This window comes from Mytilus galloprovincialis, chromosome 10 (assembly GCF_965363235.1).
Source record: "Mytilus galloprovincialis chromosome 10, xbMytGall1.hap1.1, whole genome shotgun sequence".
Classification (NCBI taxonomy): domain Eukaryota; kingdom Metazoa; phylum Mollusca; class Bivalvia; order Mytilida; family Mytilidae; genus Mytilus; species Mytilus galloprovincialis.
This window is the reverse complement of record NC_134847.1, coordinates 68,745,478-68,767,672: the sequence shown is the minus strand read 5'-3', so window position 1 is coordinate 68,767,672 and position 22,195 is coordinate 68,745,478. Positions and strand designations below refer to the sequence as shown.

At 31.7% G+C, this 22,195-nt stretch overlaps 1 protein-coding gene across 3 annotated transcripts in view; it reads right to left on the bottom strand.

The window, feature by feature from the left end:
• Positions 1-3,656: 3,656 nt before the first annotated feature.
• Positions 3,657-22,195, bottom strand: part of LOC143048233 (uncharacterized) — a 32,289-nt gene continuing 13,750 nt past the window's right edge. Inside the window, exons 1-5 of one of the 3 annotated variants that reach the window (XM_076221789.1) lie at positions 19,477-19,851; positions 18,508-18,686; positions 16,883-17,043; positions 15,674-15,879; positions 14,703-14,829 (exon numbers count right to left, since the gene is read on the bottom strand). In XM_076221789.1, the coding sequence (XP_076077904.1) occupies positions 14,780-14,829; positions 15,674-15,879; positions 16,883-17,043; positions 18,508-18,686; positions 19,477-19,804 (924 nt within the window). In that variant the 5' untranslated portion in view covers positions 19,805-19,851 and the 3' untranslated portion in view covers positions 14,703-14,779. Of the gene's footprint in view, positions 3,792-5,524; positions 5,722-9,664; positions 9,826-14,702; positions 14,830-15,673; positions 15,880-16,882; positions 17,044-18,507; positions 18,687-19,476; positions 19,852-22,195 lie in introns of those variants that run through there. The other 2 variants (XM_076221788.1, XM_076221786.1) reach the window with 2 other exon arrangements.

Below are 22,195 nucleotides of genomic sequence, written 5' to 3'. Positions count from 1 at the left end.
GCATTTTTCATTAAAGTAATTGCAAATTTTAAGCTTTGTGATCATTTTGAAAAATTAATGTGAAAATTTGGTATTGGTTATATCTATATATTATATTTTTTCAGCAACTTACTTATCCAAAGAAACTTTAAACCACAAAAAGAAGAATGCAGACATGCTTAATTATTTTATTAAATTTGAGATTCTTTACCTTGACATGTTGAAAATTCAATAAATGGTCAACTAATTAATTCCTGAATCTAGATTATAGCTTGACCAAAGATATGAAAACATCTTCAGATTTGTTTCTTATTCTCTAAAGACCGCTAAAAAATCAAGAATCAATACATTCTGATGTCAATAGAAGTGGTAAAGTTATAATTTTGTATCAATTTTTATTGATATTTCTGCCTTTTTAGCAAGAGTTATCTCCCTTTTCAATGCAATTTAAAATGGTGATTTTTTTTAGTCTTCCTCCAGTGAGATTTTATGGGACTTTTTTCTGTGTATATTTGGGGTATAATGCTAAAGGTTAAAACTTTAAAATCTTCTGTTGCAAATACTTTCGGTTTAGGATCAAATTTATGCTAGATTGACTGGACTATATGTACAGTATTTATGATTCAATCAAATGACAACATTTGTTTTACTGTATAATTTCTATCGAGAGTATATCTGCGACTATTGTTTACTTTCAAATTTTCAAAAGTATCACCTCCTCCAATATATCTTAAATTGTGAGATACCTAACAATGAGTATAGAATATGAATGATGCTTAAATTTAGATACAGTATGTTTGTAAATATCGTTATGTTTGTCTTGGTAACAATCGAATATCTAGATTTTACACCAATAATATTATTAGATTTTTTAGTACAAACATAAACAGCTGTAAAATAAATGGCATACACGTGACTGTCATTAGACTACTGGTATACTGATGCCTACCTAAGGGAAAATAACATTTAATATGTGGTTCCAATAACATCTCAAAATGTAAGAGTTGGCTGGTAGGGGTCTTTTTTATTTAACATTAAACCTACGAGAGCTACATTCTAACTTAAACAGTACTTTAAAAAATGACAAAAAAATCTTTAGGTTGGCTATTATTAAGACAAAATAGTAGGGTAGGTCACTGTAGGGTAACTGAAACCACACATATATTTTTATTTGGCATAAGCTTGAGGACGTACAGCTCTTGTGTCTGGACCCTCACAACAAAAATCGAACCAATTAAATTGAGATAGTCCAACAAAGATCTGCCCGCTTGACTTGTAATATATACAACAATACCAGCTGAGTCTCAAATATGCTCGAACACCTATAATGGCCTGCATTACAATTAAGAAGAATACAAACAATAAAAATTGAGAAAGAAAATGGTGAATGTGTCAAAGCGACAACAACCCGACCACAGAGCAGACAACAGCCGAAGGCTACCAATGGGTCTTCAATGTAGCGAGAATTCCCTCACCCGTAGGTGTCCTTCAGCTGGCCCCTAAAAAATATGGATACTAGTACAGTGATAATGGACGTCATACCGGTAAACTCTGAATTATACACAAAAACTAAAATTAAAAATCATACAAGACTAACAAAGGCCAGAGGGTCCTGACTTGGGACAGGCGCAAAATTGCGGCGGGGTAAAACATGTTTATGAGATCTCAACCCTCCCCCTTTACCTCTAGCCAATGTAGAAAAGTAAACGCATAACAATACGCACATTAAAATTCATGTCATGCAAGAGAAGTCCGAGTCCGATGTCAAAAGATCATGTACCAAAGAAAATGAATAAAATGACAATAATACAAAAATAACAACAGACTACTAGCATTTAACTGACATGCCAGCTCCAGACCTCAATTAAACTGATTGAAAGACTATGAAAAAAGAAGATGTGGTATGATTGCCAATGAGACAACTGTCCACAAGAGACCAAAATGACACAGACATTAACAACTATTATAGGTCACCGTACGGTCTTCAACAATGAGCAAAGCCCATACCGCATAGTCAGCTATAAAAGGTCCCGGCATGACAATGTAAAACATTTCAACGAGAAAACTAACGGCCTTATTTGTATAAAAAATTAACGAAAAATAAATATGTAACAAAAACAAACGACAACCACTGAATTACAGGCTCCTGACTTGGGACAGGCAATAACATAAATAATGTGGCGGGGTTAAACATGTAAGCGGGATCCCAACCCTCCCCTAACCTGGGACAGTGGTATAACAGTACAACATAAGAACGAACTATAAAAATCAGTTGAAAAAGGCTTAACTCATGAGATGGACAAAAATACAAGTGGAAGTGGCCGGGTACTATACATCCCGACAACAAAAAGACGCTAGGAACAGTACTCGCAGTTATCTGACGGCTAGTTCAAAGCAACTAACAACTAATAAAAAAAATCATGTATCTAAGACTAAACTATCAACCTGTACACATCCAACATCCAATGGATTTAGTGTAAAGACGTCATAAACAGTCAAGAGAAAAACATGACCTTGTGTAATGCCAATTTGCAGGTATCGACAGATTGTAGATCCATGAATGTGTATATGTATATGTATATAAAATACCAGTAATATTTAGTTTGCTTTTAATTTACTGATAACAAAACAATATTTGTTTTCTATAAAATTTACACCAACTTTTAGCAATATGACATAAAGATCGCCTTATTACACCTGCAGACTGCAGAAGAAACATAAACATGTCATTCACTATACAAGCAAATTCAAACCAATAAAGATTCCTATAAATTCCCATTTTATTCACAATAGTACAATGGAACCTACTAAAAAAATCAACAATCCTTCACACAACAGATGACGACTTAAAGCGGCAGATTTTCAAGTCTATCTGCTTGTTCACCAATATTGTGAACACTGCATTCCATGTAAGCAGTTTTACCAAGAAATATACATAAGATAACATTCCACAAAACTTTTAGATCATTGATATATATTAGTATATTTCATTTTTTTTACGTACTCTTTCCAGCTGTTTTGATTCGAGTGTCGCTGGTAAGTATTTTGTGGACGAAACGCGTGACTGGCGTACACCATAATAAGTCTGGTGTCTTTGCTGATAAATTTTCATTGCAACATGAGTAACACGTATGGTGGTTGTCACTAATGGAACAGGAACCATAAAATTGAGAATGCAAATAGGGAATGTGTCAAAGAGACAGCAACCCTATCAAAAAGCAGATAACATACCGGATTCAATGGGATTCGTGTTGATCAATCTTTAGTTTTCTATGTAGTGGAGTGAGTATTTTCGTCCAATTCATTTTGACATGGTATTGTCTGCTTACATTCGACATATGAGTTTTTATTGCCTTTTTGTCATTTTTCACTCATATTATTTCTACTTCATGAGAAAATGTTAAATTGGTTACAAACTGTTTTATAAAGAAATTTAACTTGTGCTTGCACATGGAAAGAATCGATAGTAATGCAAATCGTACTAGCAAAGGAAAGAACAACGAATGCATGGTTGACTGAATGCAGTAAATTAATTTAATTAGTTTGGGTAGTCCTCAGTAGAAATAAATTTGAAATTATTTTTGTCAGTACTCTTCCAACCTGTTTTCTTTAGTAATTCAAGAGATAAGTCCAAATTATAAAAACAACACGAAACATACAGTTTTTTTTATATTATACAATTTTTAATTTCTTTTCTTTTATCATGTGCTATCAACGTAAGAGAACATGTTTGATTTTCGTTTTCATACCGCTTCTTTGTCACTTTATTTTCTTGACGGATGTGACCATCATGTCAGCAAATCCAAAGTCAACTGAAAAACAATAAATATTATTACCTAATAAAGAGTATTTTACTGTTTTATTAATATTTCTAAATTATTTATTTTTTCTGCCATTTTTTTGTTCATGGTCTATATCACTGGTATTATCGTTCTATTGCACCTGTGTGCAGTCTATTGCACTGACTTGTTATAACCTCTTATTCTGAAATCTGATTAGTTGAACATGTTGAAAGGTATTCATGTTGTCCAATCAAGTTTGGTCTTATAATAAAAGTTCTTGGTTTTAATGTTCTTGATCGTCTACAAATAACTTCCGCGCGATGGAGCGGTTTGCAAATGTTGATTTACTCTGATTTCATTTCCGTTTTATTGAATTTCTAAAGTATTGGTTGTACATGTATGCTCCTTACACATTATAATAATACAGATGTTACTTTCATGTGTTTTATTTCTAAGAATTTGTTAGAACTGACTCAGTATGTATTATATAATAAAACAGTTATTGAATGTGTAACAGTGCAATAGAGTTAGATCAAAATATATTTCCCTCGGTATGAAGATCAGCTCATTGTTCTATTGCCCTCAGCCTCGGGACATATATTTTGATCTATTGCATAGTTACAAATTAAATAACTGTATACTATTTTTTACCACGTTTAAATAACATATTCTAAACATAGGACATACAATTGAGAATGGAATGTGATGTAGGAGTTGGGTTGTGGAATTATTAATTGTGTGTGTGTACACGGATATGGGATATTATTTCTTTTTTTCCCGTATAGGGGATTAGTATGCTAGATTTTGAAATAAATATTATATTAAAAAATATTTGCTTAGAGTGGGAAAATGCTTCTAAGTATGTTGACGTTTTTTATGTTGCACTTCAGTGATTCTGTAGTTCCGTTGAAATTGATTTCCTTTTATAGTTAATCTGTTTCCTCAGTTTTAGTTTGTAACCTTGATTTGCTTTCGCTTAATCGAAATATGATTATTAAACAGTATACTGCTTTATTCTACTTTGCAAGTTCTAAAAGCATAGACATTAAAAGTCAAACTGATGTGTTATTTCCACAAACAGTGCGCTTCTGTGAAACTATAAACATACAATTATCAAGACGAGATCAAATTGCCCTTTTTTTAAGCTCAAGGTGTTCACGGTAATAATGTAGACGATTTATACTTATTTGAGTTTAATATGTAGTATTTGTGGAGACTTGTTTGTTTAGACTTTTTCTTTTAATTGTGGTGTTGCCTGCTTTATTTGGACTGGAATTCTACCTGCCTTATTGGCATCGGTTGTTTCTTTATCATAGCTACCATGTAATTTTCTCATTAAAAATTCGTTAACTTATAGCATTTTTTAGAATCAATCATCATTTTCTATAGTATTAGCAGTGTCCGGCGTTAACAATGCATCGTTTTAACGAGGCTTTTGAAAGAAAATGATGATATGACACATTTTCGCATTTTTATTTCCCGTTATAGCATCACGTTAGTACGCTATTCAGGGGGATTCTTAATTCAGCTTAACCTCACAGTAAACAAGAAATAGTTAAGTCTTTATAAAAAAAAATACACTGTTTAGCGCTATAAAACCAGGTTTCTATCCACCATTTTCTACATTTGAAAATGCCTGTACCAAATCAGGAATATGACAGTTGTTGTCCATTCGTTTGGTGTGTTTTGTCATTTGATTAGGGACTTTCCGTTTTGAATTTTTTTAGTTTTCTTGTGATTTTACTTTTTTCTACAGTTGTTACCTTCTTTGTCATAATGACCCGCTTTGTTTCTTGTAGCATACATAAAATATGGATATTCCTGTCCGTATAGATGATCAAATGTACAGCCAGATGTGCCATGTCTAAGCCGGGAATCTATTATCTGAAACCATCCAAAATCGTTTGGACAACCACCGTTCGCACTGTTGATGTAAAAATGACGATCAATATCGTACAACCTAAAAATTTAGAAATAATATGCCAAAATGTGTCAACAAATTAATGTACCTGTATGTATGCAAACATGTTGACAACATATCTTTCTTGCAACTGTTATAAATTGAACACTGCATCCTTATTTGTGGTTCAGTTGTCTTTGAAAAAAAACTATTAAAATACTTCTATGGTATATGTAGAAAGGAAATTCAAATAAAATACTGCAAAAAAGTAGTAATATAAGAGTGACGAAAACAATTGAGAAATAAATCAGTAACTGAATCTTAAATCGAACAGAAGTATCCTCAATACATTTATTGACCTTTTTTTATTGTATATTTCATACCAAAGATGTAAAAGATAAAGAAAGGCAACAGTAGTATACCGGTGTTCAAAAGTCATATATCAATTGACAGAAAACAAATCTGGGTTAAAAACAAAAAACCAAGGGGAAACATATCAAATATAAGTAAGGTAAACAAAGGAACAACAGGAAGTGCAACATAAACAAACTCGCACCTGTACTTATACATCCAGTGCTTGTGTTATTGTTCTCTGGTGAAAAAGTATTTTGGTCTTTCATGTTTGCTAATGTGCCTGACTATTATATGCCTTGCTGTGTTTCTTTTTTATGAATGACAAGATCTGTACTTATACATCCCGTCATTGTGTTATTGTGCTTTGGTGAATTTGTGTATTCTTGTTTTTCATTTTTTTCAAATATGCTTTGTACATATGCTTATTTGTGTTTCCTTGTTACATAATTGTTTGTTTTTAAAGTCATTAAGATTATAACCCAATGTTGACGGCTGTACCCCTATTTTAGACATTTTTACCTATATATGTTTGTTTTGTTCACACATCGTTGTCAATATAATGGGATTGTATGCGACTGTCACACAATTGAGAGGTTTATCTAGCTAAAAAAACCAGGTTTAATCCACCATTTCCTACATTAGAAAATGTCTGCAATATGAGAGTTGTTGTCCATTCGTTTGATATGTTTGAGCTTTTGAATTAATCTTTTAAATACAGACTTTCCATTTTTATATATAGCATAATGTAGATTTCAAAGTTTTAAGCAAGCGCAATATCTGCACTTATTTAGTCCCTTGCATCATTAAACCAAATGTTTAGTTGAGGAGGATAGTTTAAAACGATTGTAACTATCAATGAGGATCTTGGACAGTACTCTAATCGAACTGATTAATATTTTAGAAAAGTTCTTTATGTAACAATTTCTAACGTTTCAAAACAAATAAATAAAATTATGACTATACATAAATGTCTTTAAGAAACCAATAATAAAAACTAGAATCTTTTGAATTTATAAATTGTGTAATGAAGATGTGGTGTGAGTGCCAATGAGACAACTCTCCATCCAAATAAGAATTTAAAAAAAAAGTAAACAATTATACGTCAATGTACGGTCTTCAACACGGAGCCTTGGCTCACACCGAACAACAAGCTAAAGGGGCCCCAATATTACTAGTGTAAAACATGCACATATTCAATAGACTTTTTCGAATTGAAACATAGTACAATGGGATGTCACGTTTGCATAAAAAAGAGGGGCGAAAGATACCAGAGAGACATACAAGTGACAAATAAAAAAATGAGTAACACAGCATCTGTGCTCCGCCTTTTATGAGGATTCGAATTATTAACATAACCAACAATTTTTAATCTATTGAACGAATGCTAACCCACAGTAAAGTATATTTGTCTGATTTATTTTTAGATATAAAAAAGAAGATGTGGTATGATTGCCAATGAGACAACTCTCCACAAGAGACCAAAATGAAACAGAAATTAACAATTATAGGTCACCATATGGCCTTTAACAATGAGCAAAGCCCATACCGCATAGTCGGCTATAAAAGGCCACGAAATGACAATGTAAAACAATTCAAACGAGAAAAACTAACGGCCTAATTCATATAAAGAAATGAACGAAATTCACGAACTACGTTACTTTAAAAGCTCATAATTAACGTGTTTACACATTAGTTTAATATAGTCGTTAACGATTTTTTTGTCTCTTAAAGTATAATGCATAATGTAGCCTGAACATTTTGACATTGTTATTATTATTATTGGTGTCGGTTTTTGAATATTATATTATTTTCTGTTAAGATTTGACTTAATACAGTGTAATCATATCTCGATCGTCAGCTATTTACGCTACACTTGGTTTTGAGGTTTTTTTTTTATATTTTGTAATACATGGTCCTTGTATAGAATACTATAATGTATGGGTTTGGCTCATTGTTGAAGGCCGTGTTGTGACCAATAAATGGTTACATCCTCGTTATCATGGTTATGTGATCTTTTTTGGATGATAAACCTTTCAAATTTTCTTATATGTATATATACATTTGCTAAAATATTTGTGACAAAAAAAAGGGCAACAAAAGTTAACCAAGGTTCAAATATCGAATTATTAAGCACATGCATGTCAATGTAAAACAATAGAAGGGATCACATGAACTCCAACAGGAGATACACCTGGTGCGCCGACATCGTACAAATCTCCTGCCTCAAACTTCATGTGGATCCACAATAATTATTACTCAAAACAGTGAAATCGGGAATAAGAAACATCGATTAAATTACAGATTATTAGACTGCTATGATGGTATGTAAAGATCCTAGACAGCGGAAATATGTCAGTAGTCAGTACGGGGCGCCGTATGGGACTCTTGTGGTTTTGTACTCGAAATTCAATTTTATACGGACAAAAGTGAGTTTTGTTCAACAAAAAAGAGTTCAGTTAAACAAAATTTGTAGCATACTACAAAATTATCTTTCAGTGGACAAAAGGACAAAATTCATTTTTGTAACACAGACTTTACTTTTGTTACCTAATTTGAAAACTGGGCGACACAAGTCAATTTTGTATGCAAATTAGTAAGTTTGGATTCGGTGAACTAAATTGCGTACAAAATTGACTTTTATGAGACAAAATTGACTTTTGAGAGACAAAACTGACTTTTGTGAGATAAAATTGACAAAATTCAGAAAATTGAATTTTGTCTCACAAAATTGAATTATGTCTCACAAAAGTCATTTTTTTGCCACAAAATTGAATCTTGTCTCACACATTTGATTTTTGTGTTTTAATTTCCATATCAGGAAACAAAAGTCAATTTTGTATGCAAATAAGTTTATATTTGCATACCTTTTTGACAAAATTTACTTTTGTCATGACAAAAATGAATTTTGTAAAATGACTTATGTCTACAAAAATAAATTTTGTCATCACAAAATTGAAGTTCTCAAAAAACAAGTCTGTATCACATAGTTTTGTAAGACAAAAGTGATTTTGTTATGACAGAATTGAATTTTGTACAAAACCACAAGAGTCCCATTCGGCGCCCTGTAGTATGTTGAGACACATGTATATAGTTTGAATTGTTTGACATTGTCATTTTGTGGCCTTTTATAGCTTACTTTGCAGTATGGACTTTGTACATTGTTGAAAGCCGTACGGTGATCTTTAGTTGTTAATTTCTGTGCCTTTTTGGTATCTTGTGGAGAGTTGTCTGATTGGCAATCATACCACATCTTCTTTTTGTATATATATATAGTATCGGTCAACTTAAACCATGATGGGGATAATGAAACGTCTATTGTATCGTGTTTTTTTACAACTTTGTGTGGGCACCTTTTTTAAGGAGCGGACATCTTTGAATGATGTATCCATAGTGTGAAAATGAAAAAGCGTAAAATAATAACTTATATATCTGACCTTATGCTCTCATTTAAAAATTTGAAGACGTCAGTATATGTCAACATCGAAGACAGATCAAGGTATGATGCAGACATATAACTTTATCGTTAATATTATGTTCAATTAGATATCCATATCACAATAAAACTTATCACTATATCATGATAAATAACAAAGGTGTCCCTAAACCAACTGATATGCATGTTAGTTACGTCTACCAAAAATTAAGTTACCCTGCCATCGAGAAGAAATTAATTTTTGCAGTCCTTGACAAGTCCTTATATGTGCTTTTTATAAGTCTTTCCTTGGAAAACCAGCTGACACTTGTTGAACCTTTTCCATCAAATAGAAACATAGCATCTACTTGTGAATCTTTATAAAGATCAACCCGAACCTTAAAATAGACACAATGCATTTTGAATAAGATGTCGAAAGGGACTTTGTATGCCCATTTTACAACTTAAAAGCAAAATGAATTGTAAGCTGAAAGATTTCCCCATTAGAACCAACAGCTCAGTATTCAGCACTTTTGTGTTGACATGAATTATCATTGAAATAATCATATTTATAAATTAATTTTAAAAATATTTTTATTGTTCGCAACATCCGACCTAAGCTGTATTTGGTAGAACTTTTTGGAATTTTGGGTCTTCAGTATTCTTCAGCACTTTCCTTTATTTTGGTTTAATTGGTTTTTGATTCGAGCGTCAATGACGAGTCTTTTGATGACAAACCGCCCATCTGGCGTGCACAATGATAATCTTGTATCACTGATACGTTATGTATATAGTTTATAATATTGATTCACACAAATTAATTTACTTAATCATTACCATTAATAATTCCTTCCTATCTATAAAGTACCTGGCCAATAAGATCATCAGCATCCCAATTCCATCAATCAATAATACTTCTTCTTTTATGATCTTTTTCAAAGGTTTTTAGAGATATTTCAAGCGATTCATCGAACGGAGCAGGAGTTAACTGGGATCTATAAACCGAACGCTTGTTTCCTGGACATGCAATGAAAATTGGAATCCAATCTGTAAATTTTAAAGAATAAGAGAAAATAGTGTTTGGAAAATAATTTGTTGTGTAAACACTATAATTCCCTCTTTTGCCACTTTGTATCTGCTGTGTATCTGGGGCATTATTTGAGTTCTAGTAACTTTGTAAGCATTGCTAATTTTGTAGAATATTTTCATTGCCATGAAAAGATAGGTTTCAATCTAATGACGTTCAATATCCCTTTCATAAATTATGAGCAGAAAGTTAAGTAATTTGTCTTTCTGACTTGTATCTCATTTTTGCTTATACATGTGATATTATTTATATTGTATTCATATTGTGTCACAGATCAAATGTTGTTTTAAGTGTATGTTTACTTGTTTTTGTTAATAGGTCTTTAATTGAAATAAGCCATTTTAATTGATATTTTATATTATTATACTTCCCGTTTAAATGAAAAATTTTGATTGGCTATATAGCTAATACGAGGCACACACCTTTGTCTATCCCATTGCTGAGCGGAAGATAATTGTTAATGTCACCCGCTCGTGTACATCAATCAAAATTCGATAACTTATCGGACAATAAACTGAATTTACATCAAATGATGAAAGACAATGATCAAGTTCTATGTATTGGCTCATAAAATGTCATGATAAAACAAAAATATCTTACTTCACTTCTATTGATCTTTGTAATATGTCGAACGTTGCAATTTACGTGACGTCATTGTAAAATGCAAAACTCTTTAAATCTAAACTAAACAGTAAAAGACAATAATGTTAGGATATTCCGTGTAATAGGTTAAATTAAATATAGCTGAGAGGGGGATAGAGCAGATTGTTACCCCTAGAAAAGGCTTGTCAACCTTGTCTTCGCCTCAGTTGACAATGATTTTTCTTGCTCTATCACCCAAACAGCTATGTTTTATTTATATACTGGTATTTCTATGCTGTAATGTTACACTGTTGTTTCAGGTTAGGGTGAAGGTTTGCGCCAGTTAAAATATGTGAACCCGCTGAATATTTTGCACCTGTCATAGTCAGTAACCTGTTCTGTGGTTTTTATTTGTTGATGTGGTTCGTAAAAAGGGACGAAAGATACCAGACGGACAGTCAAACTCATAGATCGAAAATTTAAAATATAATGTCATTAACCTAAGACAAAGTCAAGCCAAGTATTTAATATCTTAAATAAAGGCAACAGAAGTATACCGCTGTTCGAAATTCATAAATCGATAGAGAAAAAACAAATCCGGGTCACAAACTAAAACCGAGGGAAACGCATCAAATATAAGAGAACTACGACAAAACAATGATCACTTATTACAACAGAATAAATCTGAGTTCACGTCTTCAATCAATTTAACAATCATTCATAAAGATCAACCACTTATATGAAACGTCATAGTTTCCCACTTTAGAAGTATATAAATCATAAGTATATCGAATTATCAAAACGAATTAGTTATATCAAATCTTACCAGTGTCACGAGTTTGATTAGATCCTGTTCCGAAAGTTGGCACACTGCTATTATTAATGAGTTTTTTTACTTCTTCTTTGATTATGGCTCGAACTGTTTCCCTGACGGAATTTCCTAGACTTTGTAATATAACTTGGTTAATATATGTCTTCATATTTTTGTTTAAACTTGCTGTGTCAAGCATTGCAACTAATGGAGCCTGTTTGTTATCTATCAGATTAATCTGCACACCATTGGCTTTAGTTGTTACAGGAGTAAGTAGTACATATACCATACCAAATAAACGACATAACATGTGACAAGTCATTCTCAGTTTTGATATCTTGACATTTATCTCCGCACTTAAAATAAAAAAAAAATTTAAAAACATTTGTTTGGCATATTTAAATCTTAAGATATACATTCTGTATAATTTTGGAATTTCTTTGTACTTGGTACTTGTTTTGTTGAATAGACATACCATATTCATGAAACACTTTCTCTTCTCAAATTACAAATTAACAACTATTTAACGCTGAAAACTACTAGTACTACACCTGAGTTCCCCAGGTGTTGATGGGGTTCGTGTTGCTCAATCTTTAGTTTACTATGCTGTGTTTTGTAGATTGTTGTTTGTTTATTTGGTTCTTTTTTTCCTTTTTCGGTAGGCGTTGTTAGTTTATTTTCGATTGATGAGTTTGATTATCCCCACTGTATATCAAGACTCTCTTTTACAGAAAGTTTCTTTTGAAGAGTTCGTCAAACTGTTGATTACTGAAACTGTTGATTACAGTGACCTATAGTTGTTAATGTCTGTGTCATTTTGGTCTCCTGTTGGCAATAATACCAATTCTTCTTTTTCATAATTACTGAAACTTTTATCCGAAAAAAAAATGTGTTGTTACCATAAATCGAAAATTTGTGTTAGTGTGTTATGTTTTGGTTTGTTTTGTTGGTTTGTTTTAGGTACAGCTCTGGACGGCGAAATATTCAATTTTTCAAAAGACCTAATAAATACAGTCTCTAATATCCATTGGTTTTCAGATTCAAAAAGACATGTAGTTTTATATACTTCTTAAAAAGCGGTGTTTCGATTCAATAGTAAATAACCTATCCGACATATATAGTATGCCAATACACTGAGTTCTATTTCTTAGGCCTTTGATTTATTTGCATCACGTTAAACATTTGTCTTCTTGAAATAATGTCGGTAGCAAAAATTTACTCTTAATGCATCTACTCTCGTTAAATAAAGGCAACACTATTCTTTAAAAGTCATAAATCGGTTGAGAGTAAACAAATCCGGGTTACAAACTTCCACCGGGGGAAACTCATCAATTATAGGAGGAAACAATAGAACAGCAGACACACTGAAATTCAAAAAAACAAACGCCGACATACAAAGAAACGAGCTATTTGAAAACAACTGCCATTTCATGACTTGGTACAGGACATTTAAAAAAAATAGTTGATTGAACCTGATTTTATACAAACATATCAATAAATATGTGTCTTTATTATAATATTCACTTACATTATTTTCATTCAAATGTCCATTTTGGAGGCCAATACTGCCTGAAAATTATTTCTAAACTGAAACTGTATACATCCTCGTAAAAATGTTAAGGAGAGAGTTGTTTGAAACAAAAATCGAAATACACTTTAATATATAATCATGAAGAATACCAAAATCGGGACCTTTTATAGTTGACAATATGGTATGGGGGTTGATAATAACCTATAGTTGCTTACATTTCTGTCATTTTTAATCAGGTAATTACTGATATTATCCACTTGTTATAGTACCATATACTTAATACTCAATTGTAAAATTAAAGTTGTCAATGAATCATTTTTGTTTATCATCTACAACAGTTTATTATATCAACATTTAATCATAAAAACAAATGCGCATACGTAGTATAATAAAAGTATCTTATATGATTTACTTACCGTCATGTAAAACATAAATTTGAAACTTCTATCAAAATATGAACAGCTGGTGTCAATCGTGTTACTAATCATTATAGAACTGAAGCATGCAATATTGAAACTGATGGACAGCATTAATATTTAGAAACATCCGTTCGAAAATTTACCGAAATGTTACATGTCTCGCTGGGAAAAAAATTTGTTAAAATGTTTATTTCATTTTGCAGGGCGGGGTATAGGAAGGGAAAATGACCATAATTCAAATAAAAACGAATATACGAAAATGCAACATAATACCAATTATGAGTAATATGCAAATGTAGTTCTTGAAAGTTTTTCATATTTATTGTTTAAACGTACTCCAATAAAATATTTAAAACTCTTGTGATCATGCTCTAAATAGTATATAAGAGTGTCGAATTAATAGGATGGATAACTTCATTTCTTTATTTTTTAATTTGTTTAAAACCATTGTTTAAAAAAAAAATCGATTTTGCCCATTGCTCTTCACACTTCAAATTTTACACCCATTATTCTTTACTATTTAATATTTGCTTTCTATTCTGCACAGTTCTATCAATGTCTATTATGTAAACCCCATTCAGACTCTTGTGTACTATTTTGATACGATCTTGACACGATGATACAAGCAAACTATCAAGTTGTAGGGTTTAACTCATTTTTAAAAGATGTAATTTTGTCCTGGAGTCATAGCAGTACAAACAGAGTTATTATTAAAATACACTGTATGTTACATTTCCTGTCATATTAAGCAGCATTAACATATGGATACTTTCGTCCACTTAAATGATCAAATGTACAGCGACCAGTTGTAGCAAATCTAAGCTTCGAATCAATTATCTGTAGCCATCTATACTTTTATTATTTGTATTAAACAATGTCAGATAATATGTTTGATGTTCGTTTACGTATCTCTTCCTCATCACTATATTCTTTTAACGGATATAACCATCATGTCAGCAAATCCACATTCACCTGAAATACCAAAAACACCATAGTTTGATATTCTTTAAAAAAATTCAAAACCTAGGACATGTATGAGTTGGGTCATGGAATATTTCTTCTTATAAAGTGATATGGAGTATTGATCCTTTTTTCTACATAGGGCATAAGTATGCCAGGTTTTGAAAGTAAAAATACCACTTTATAAATTTGGTACACAGAGTTTTCACCTTAAAGTATAGAAATTTAAAGTTAAACAGATAGGATATTGCCATTAGCAGTGCGCCTCTGTAAAACTATATATATATAAAATTATTAAGACAAGATAAACTTGCCCATTTCCGCACATGATATCCTTTTCAAGTTCCTCAGAGATGATGAAGATAAATTGCACTTTTTTAACAATTGGAACCTCAACTTTAAAAAAAATCATGATCATCAACGGTTTAAATTGTCATTTTGAGACAAATTGGGCGATCTAGTTTTATGTTTATTCTATTGGGGATTTTTCCTTTTTATTTTGATTATGATGTTGTATGTTTAACTTTGACTAGAATTTATCTATTTCATTAGCATCTTCTGTTTCTTTATTATATATAACAGTATATCATAAGTAATAAAAAGTGGAAACAGTATTGCATTTGTTAGAATAAACATTATTCTCCAAATGTCTCCAAGTCAGGCGTGAACACTGATTATTTTTCAAATTAGAAGTATGAAGATGTGAGGATATAACGTGTTCTTCAAATTAAGATTGCCCTTTATAGAAACTTTATAATGAACGTTAGATTTTAGTGATTTTTGATTCAGCTTGAACTCATAATTTATCAGAAAGAGTTCGCTTTAAAGCACACATTAATGTTTGTACAGTTTTTACCTTCCTTATCATAATGACAGACTTTGTTTCTTGTACCATACATGAAATATGGATATTCCCGTCCGTATAAATGATCAAATGTACAGCCACCAGATCCAGATGTGCTAGATCTAAGCCGGGAATCTATTATCAGTAACCATCCAAAATCGTTTGGACAACCACCATGGTGACTGTTTATGTAAAAATGGCGATCGGCACTGTAATACCTAGAAATTAAGAAAAAAAAATGGAAATAAACACATGTATTCTTAAACCAGTTGTTGGCATGATACGGGTTATGTTCTTCTCATATATTTTTTGATGGTATGATACTAAACCTCTAACGGGTGGAATTGTGCTTGATACGCATAAAATGAAGACATAATCTTCCAATCAGTTTTATTGAGGTCTGGAGCGGACATGTCAGTAACTGCTAGTAGTCACTTGTTTATGTATCATTATCATTTTGCTTAGATTCTTCTGATACCTATTCTGACATCGGACTCGGACTTCTGTTAACTGAGTTTTACTGTGCGTATTGTTGTGTTTTTGTTTTTCTAAATGGACTAGAGGTATAGGGGGCGGATTGAGATGTCACAAAACATGTTTAACCCAGCTGCATTTTTGCGCCTGTCCAAGCCAGGAGTCTCTGGCATCTGTTAGTCTTGTTGATTTTTAATTGTAATAAAATTGAGAAAGGAAATGGGGAATGAGTAGTTCATTTATATATTTCGGAGTTTAGTAAGACGTCCACTTTCACTGAAATAGTACTCATTTTTGTTTAGGGGCCAGCTGAAAGCACGTCTCCGGCTGCGTGACTTTCTGGCTGTGTTGAAGAACCATTGATGGCCTTTGGCTGTTTTCTGCTCTTTGTCCGGGTTGTTGTCTCTTTGATACATTCCCCATTTCCATTCACAATTTTACATATATAAATCAGGAGATGTGATGTAAATTCAATATTTCATCACGCTTGTCTAGCCTGTCTAGTTTGAAATCGTTCATCTGTGTTAATATCAAGGAACATATAGCGACCTTGTACTTTCTGTAGTATCATTAAAGTATCAAGTTTACTGGGATGATCAAAGCAAAACAAACTGTATTAATATAACATTAAAAATCATGAAAATATCAAAAAAATAAACGATTTTATGATTAAAATGTTTAAAATACAACCCAATTTGAATTAACTAATAGTGATTTTTATTATAAGTGTATTATAGACTTAGCTACCCGTCCATAGAGAAATAATTGGTCGTTGCAGTCCTTGACAAATCCTGGTAAGTGCTTTGTAGAAGTTTTTCCTTAGAAAACCAGCTGACACTTGTTGAACCTTTTCCATCAAATAAAAACATAGCGTCTACTTGTGAATCTTTATAAAGATCAACCCGAACCTTGAAATAGAAACAATACATATACTGGTTGAATCACACCAAGAAATGGCAATGCCTTTAAAAGGGATATGGTATAAGGCGTTGTCAGCATTCAAAAAGCGATCTAAGCTGTAAAAACATTAAACACCGAGAAAGTCGATAAACGTGAATTGTGACATCGAATATTGATAACTCAAAAATTATTTCTAATCTGTTATAAGCAGAATTTTATATTGCACTGCTAATAATATACAATTACTGTCTTTTGATGAGGTAAATGTGTAGTTTTATTGACTTTTGAAAAACTGATATTCACTGAGGCTAACGGTCAATTAAACCACATATTTTCCGAAACAAAAGACAGTAATTGTTTTATTCCATATTCCGAGAGAAATGTATGTAATGGCAATTATTAACCAAAACCAATTGTACATCAATCGTTTTTTTACCAAAATAGTGCAGGTAAAAGCACGCGACGTTATGCGCGGTGAATATCCTTTTTCCGCAGGTGTATATGCTTATTTATTCAAAATCCCATTCATATAGAAAAACCTACTAAAGTTTTATCAATATGGAATAAAAACATTTATTTGTTATCATTCTTAGTAAGTATTACATTAAGCTAGTGTTTCAGTTGTTGTTTCTTTGTGAAATTGTTCTCAATTGTAGTCTCCATCAATTATTCAATAAATGCTATATTACCAATAAGTGTTTGAAATATCTATTCAACAATTCTTTCAATACCTACAATTCATATCATCATATATATATTATAACCTCTCAGTTACGAATCGACTAAACACGAAACGACCAGCACATGTGTGTACTTTGTTTCATATTCAAGTCGATATTGATTATACTTTCAAACATAGTTCATCAAATGCGAAAATTGGCCGTCGTTTATGTCCTTGTCAACGGTAAGGATTGTCAATTGAATATAGTTTTAAATCTTGATTCTTGATTTAAGAGAAATTATGTTGTATTTGAAGATCGGCCTGCGTAAAACGTTAGTTATACTGACGCAAATTGAGCTCATCTAACGACACATAACGGAGCCGATAAACGACTATTTTGTAAAACAATCGGCAAAGCTTCAAATGCAAAACGGTTATCTCTATTCAATTGCAAAAAAAAAAATTAGTTCATTATAGTCATTATTGCGATGCTAAAATTCATAAAAGGATAAACAAGGTGACGTCATATTCATGTTTCCTGTGTTAAATGTTAACACCAGGCGTTTTCATGCTTCTTGTATGCATCACAATGAAATAAAATTCAATAGAAAGAGAAAACTGAGGTTAAAATGTGAGTCTTTATATATTAATATATATATATTCCGGAATTAAAAATGTCGACTTCCCATAGTTAAAGACAGGTAGTTATAGTATTTCACGCTTGTTGTCATCCAATCAGAACCAATGATACACAATTATTGCATTAGAATTAGTCATTTCATCGGATGATTCCTACACATGTACACACTACCTGGTCAATAAGATCTTCGGCATCCCGATTCCATCGATCAATAATACTTCTTCTTTTATGATCATTTTCACAGGTTTTTGAAGATATTTTAAGTGGTTTGTCGAACGGAGCAGGAGTTAACCAAGATCTATATACTGATCGCTTGTTTCCTGGACAGGCAATGAAAACTGGAATCCAATCTGTAAATTTTATAAAGTAACGTTTACTAGTAATTTAATCATGCCTTATAGATTTACATGTCTAAATTAAGAATGCTTTTCGATTTAAGCTTTGGTGTTGACACCATATCTTCATCTCTGCCGGGTTTTTTTTATCAGCAGCTTTATATAAGCTCTAGTAGCGTTATATAAGCCTTTTTAAAATTTTAAAAGATTATCTTTGGCATAACAAAGAAGGTTATGATCTGAAGCAACAATCATATTGGAAGTTCGTTTACTTAACATAAATAGTATTTTACACGACACATTTCCATTTCACTATTTTTATCCAAACTGTATTTAAAAACAGAACCTAATATACAGGATTACCCAAGTCAAGCTATCTAGACCATGTGATGTACGCTTTTGTTTGTTTTTGTATGCACGTCTGTTTTCGGATGAGGAGGTCTGTTGTACCTTCCATTATTTTGAATAAATACAGTTATCATTTGTATGTATTATGCGAGGAATATGATTAATTATGATAAGTTTTTCCATGTTCAGATAGGTAGTTACAACAACTGCAGAAAAAAAGTAAAATCACAAAAATATAGAACTCTGCAAAAAATTCAAAACGGAAAGTTCCTAATCAAATGCCAAAATCAAAAGCACAAACGCATCAAACGAATGGATAACAACTGTCATATTCCTGACATGGTAAAAGCATTTTCTTGTGTAGAAACAGATTCACCAAGTTTTGATCACCAACATGAGATTCTTTTCATAATATGAAGAGAATACACTAATTAAGTAAAGTTAGGTCAAATCTTACCTGAGTTGATGGTTTGATTAGATGCTGTCCCTGAAGTTGGCATACTGCTATTAGAGATGAGTTGTTCGAACTCTTCTTTAATTATGGCTTGAACTGTTTCCTTTACGGAATCTCCAAGACTTTGTAATATAACTTGGTTGATGTAGGTCTTCATATTTTTGTCTAAACTTGCTGTGTCAAGCATTGCAACTAGCGGAACCTTGTTGTTATCTATAAGATTAATCGGGACACTATTGGTTGCAGCTGTAACATATGTAAGAAGTATATATACCATTCCAATACAACCAAACAATTTTTTACCATTCATTATAAGTTTTAATATCTTCATATTTACTCCTTCACTTACAATTGAAACAAATTTTAAATAACACTTACCGACATTGACGTATATATAAGATATATATCCTGTTTAGTGTATCTCATGTACTTAGTACTTTATATTCATTGTATTAATATATATATATATTCATTCAAGTTTTAGAATTTAACTAGGTGTAAAGTTAATGAGCTTGATGATGTCATAAGGTTATGCAAGAATCATCATTAAACAATCCGATATTTGTGATCCCTAGTAAATAAATATGACACATGCACTTATAAACAGTGCAATATGTTGAGCCTGGTATTTTTGATTTATGTTTGCATTTTTCTACATTTGTATGTTGCATGATAATAATTGTTTTATATTTTTTCTTAAACCCTTCTCACGCATCCTTCAATTACAAAAGGAAAATGTTACATTGTTTACAAATCTTTTTAAAAGGTAAACTAATTTTTGTATGTACGTAGAGAGAACTCCAAAACATATTCAAAAAGAGGAAGTCCATAACAACGGACAAAATCAACGAACGGAACAAGTGAAAAATACCTGCCACATTCCCGAGTTGGTACATATATATCCAGAATAAAATGGTAGACGAAACCTGGTTGCATAGCTAGCTAAACCTTCCTCTTGTATGACAGTAGTTTATATATGACATAATAATGAATCGTTTCCCGCATCTATTTAACGAATTAACGTTTCTGGCCTTGATTTTTCTTATTGTAAAAGGGGAATTGAAAAACTTATCAGAAAGATCATCGTCAAATTTCTATTTTGAGATATTAAAGCTATTAATCCAATTAATCAAAACAAGAAATACATAGCACTGAGTTGGGGTTTTTTACAGTTGTAGAGAGAAAAAGAACATATGTGTATTTAACATAGTAAGAGAACATGTTTGCTTTTTTTCATATTTCTTGTTCGTCACTTTATTTTCTTGACAGATATAACCATCATTTCAGCAAATCCACTTTCACCTGAAATACAATAAACATGATATAATTAGCAAGTGTCAAAATCTCCTTTTTAATATAGACCGAAGAATGGGGTTATGGAATACTGTGTTTGGTTAAGGAATATGGGAAATTGCTTTCATTAATCAATTCAATAATTCGTCAATTCATGCTTTTTTTATTTTCAATTCGTGAAATATTCTGCAAAATGAATGAAATGTGCCGATTTTGCAGCAGAAACTTTCTACATTTTTTACTTCATTTGGGTTATCACTCTGTTTTTAAATGGGACATGGTTGTTCCACCTTAATTGTTTATGTATTATTTGATGTCTGTTTGTTTATATTTACTTTTGTTAACGGTATTATTTGCTTCCCTTGCTCTATTGACATCTGCTGTTTCAGTATCATGTATTACCGTATATTGTATGTAATGCAAGGTTCCTCAATAAAAATATATTAGCATATAGCATTTATAAAAATTATACATTATTTCAATGTTTTATCAGTGTCCGTCGTGAAAATTGCATATTACCATTAAGGAGTTTGAAAGAGAGACGAAGAAAATGCCTCTTATAACAACACACTATAAAACGATGTTTTTACGTGATTTTTAAATCAGATAATAGTTTTATAAATTTATAATATAGCAGACACATTCATCGTTATTTTAAAAATACACTACTTTTGTATAATTGTTACCTTCCTTGTCATGATGACCAGCTTTGTTTCTTGTAGCATACATAAAATATGGATATTTCCGTCCGTATAGATGATCAAATGTACAGCCACCAGATGTGCCAGATCTAAGCCGGGAATCTATTATCTGTAACCATCCAAAATTGTTTGGACAACCACCATGTGCACTGTTTATGTAAAAATTGCTATCAACGCCGTACAACCTATAAATCGAGAAAAACAAAATGTTATGTTTTTAAGAATTGAATGCTTGTTTTTGTAACTTCATGGGGGTGTAAAAGCGTTGACCGAAGTACATTTTGTATGAAGCGCGGAAGTGATTCATTCTAAAAAAAATATGCGCACGGTCAACGCTTTTAAAACCCTATGAAGTTACAAAAAGAAGCATTCAATACTTATAATTAGTTATCAAAGGTACCAGGATTATAATTTAATACGTCAGCGCGCGTTTCGTCTACATAAGACTCATCAGTGACATTTTTTTTTAGCTATGATCATAAAAACATGATTTTTGTGTTCCAAAATGGGTAAAGACGTTGAAAGTATATTCCTAATGTAAAAAAACGAAGAAAGTGGTGATTAGTGATTGTGCTGTTTCAAACTTTGGATTAAAATCAAATGTGTATTTAGATATATTCGATTTAAGTGTGGATTACAAAGAGGATATAGTTATAGCAGCTGATAAAGGCAAGTTATATATCGTCACTGGGCTTCTAAAATGTTGTAAATTACAAATTTTTCAAGAA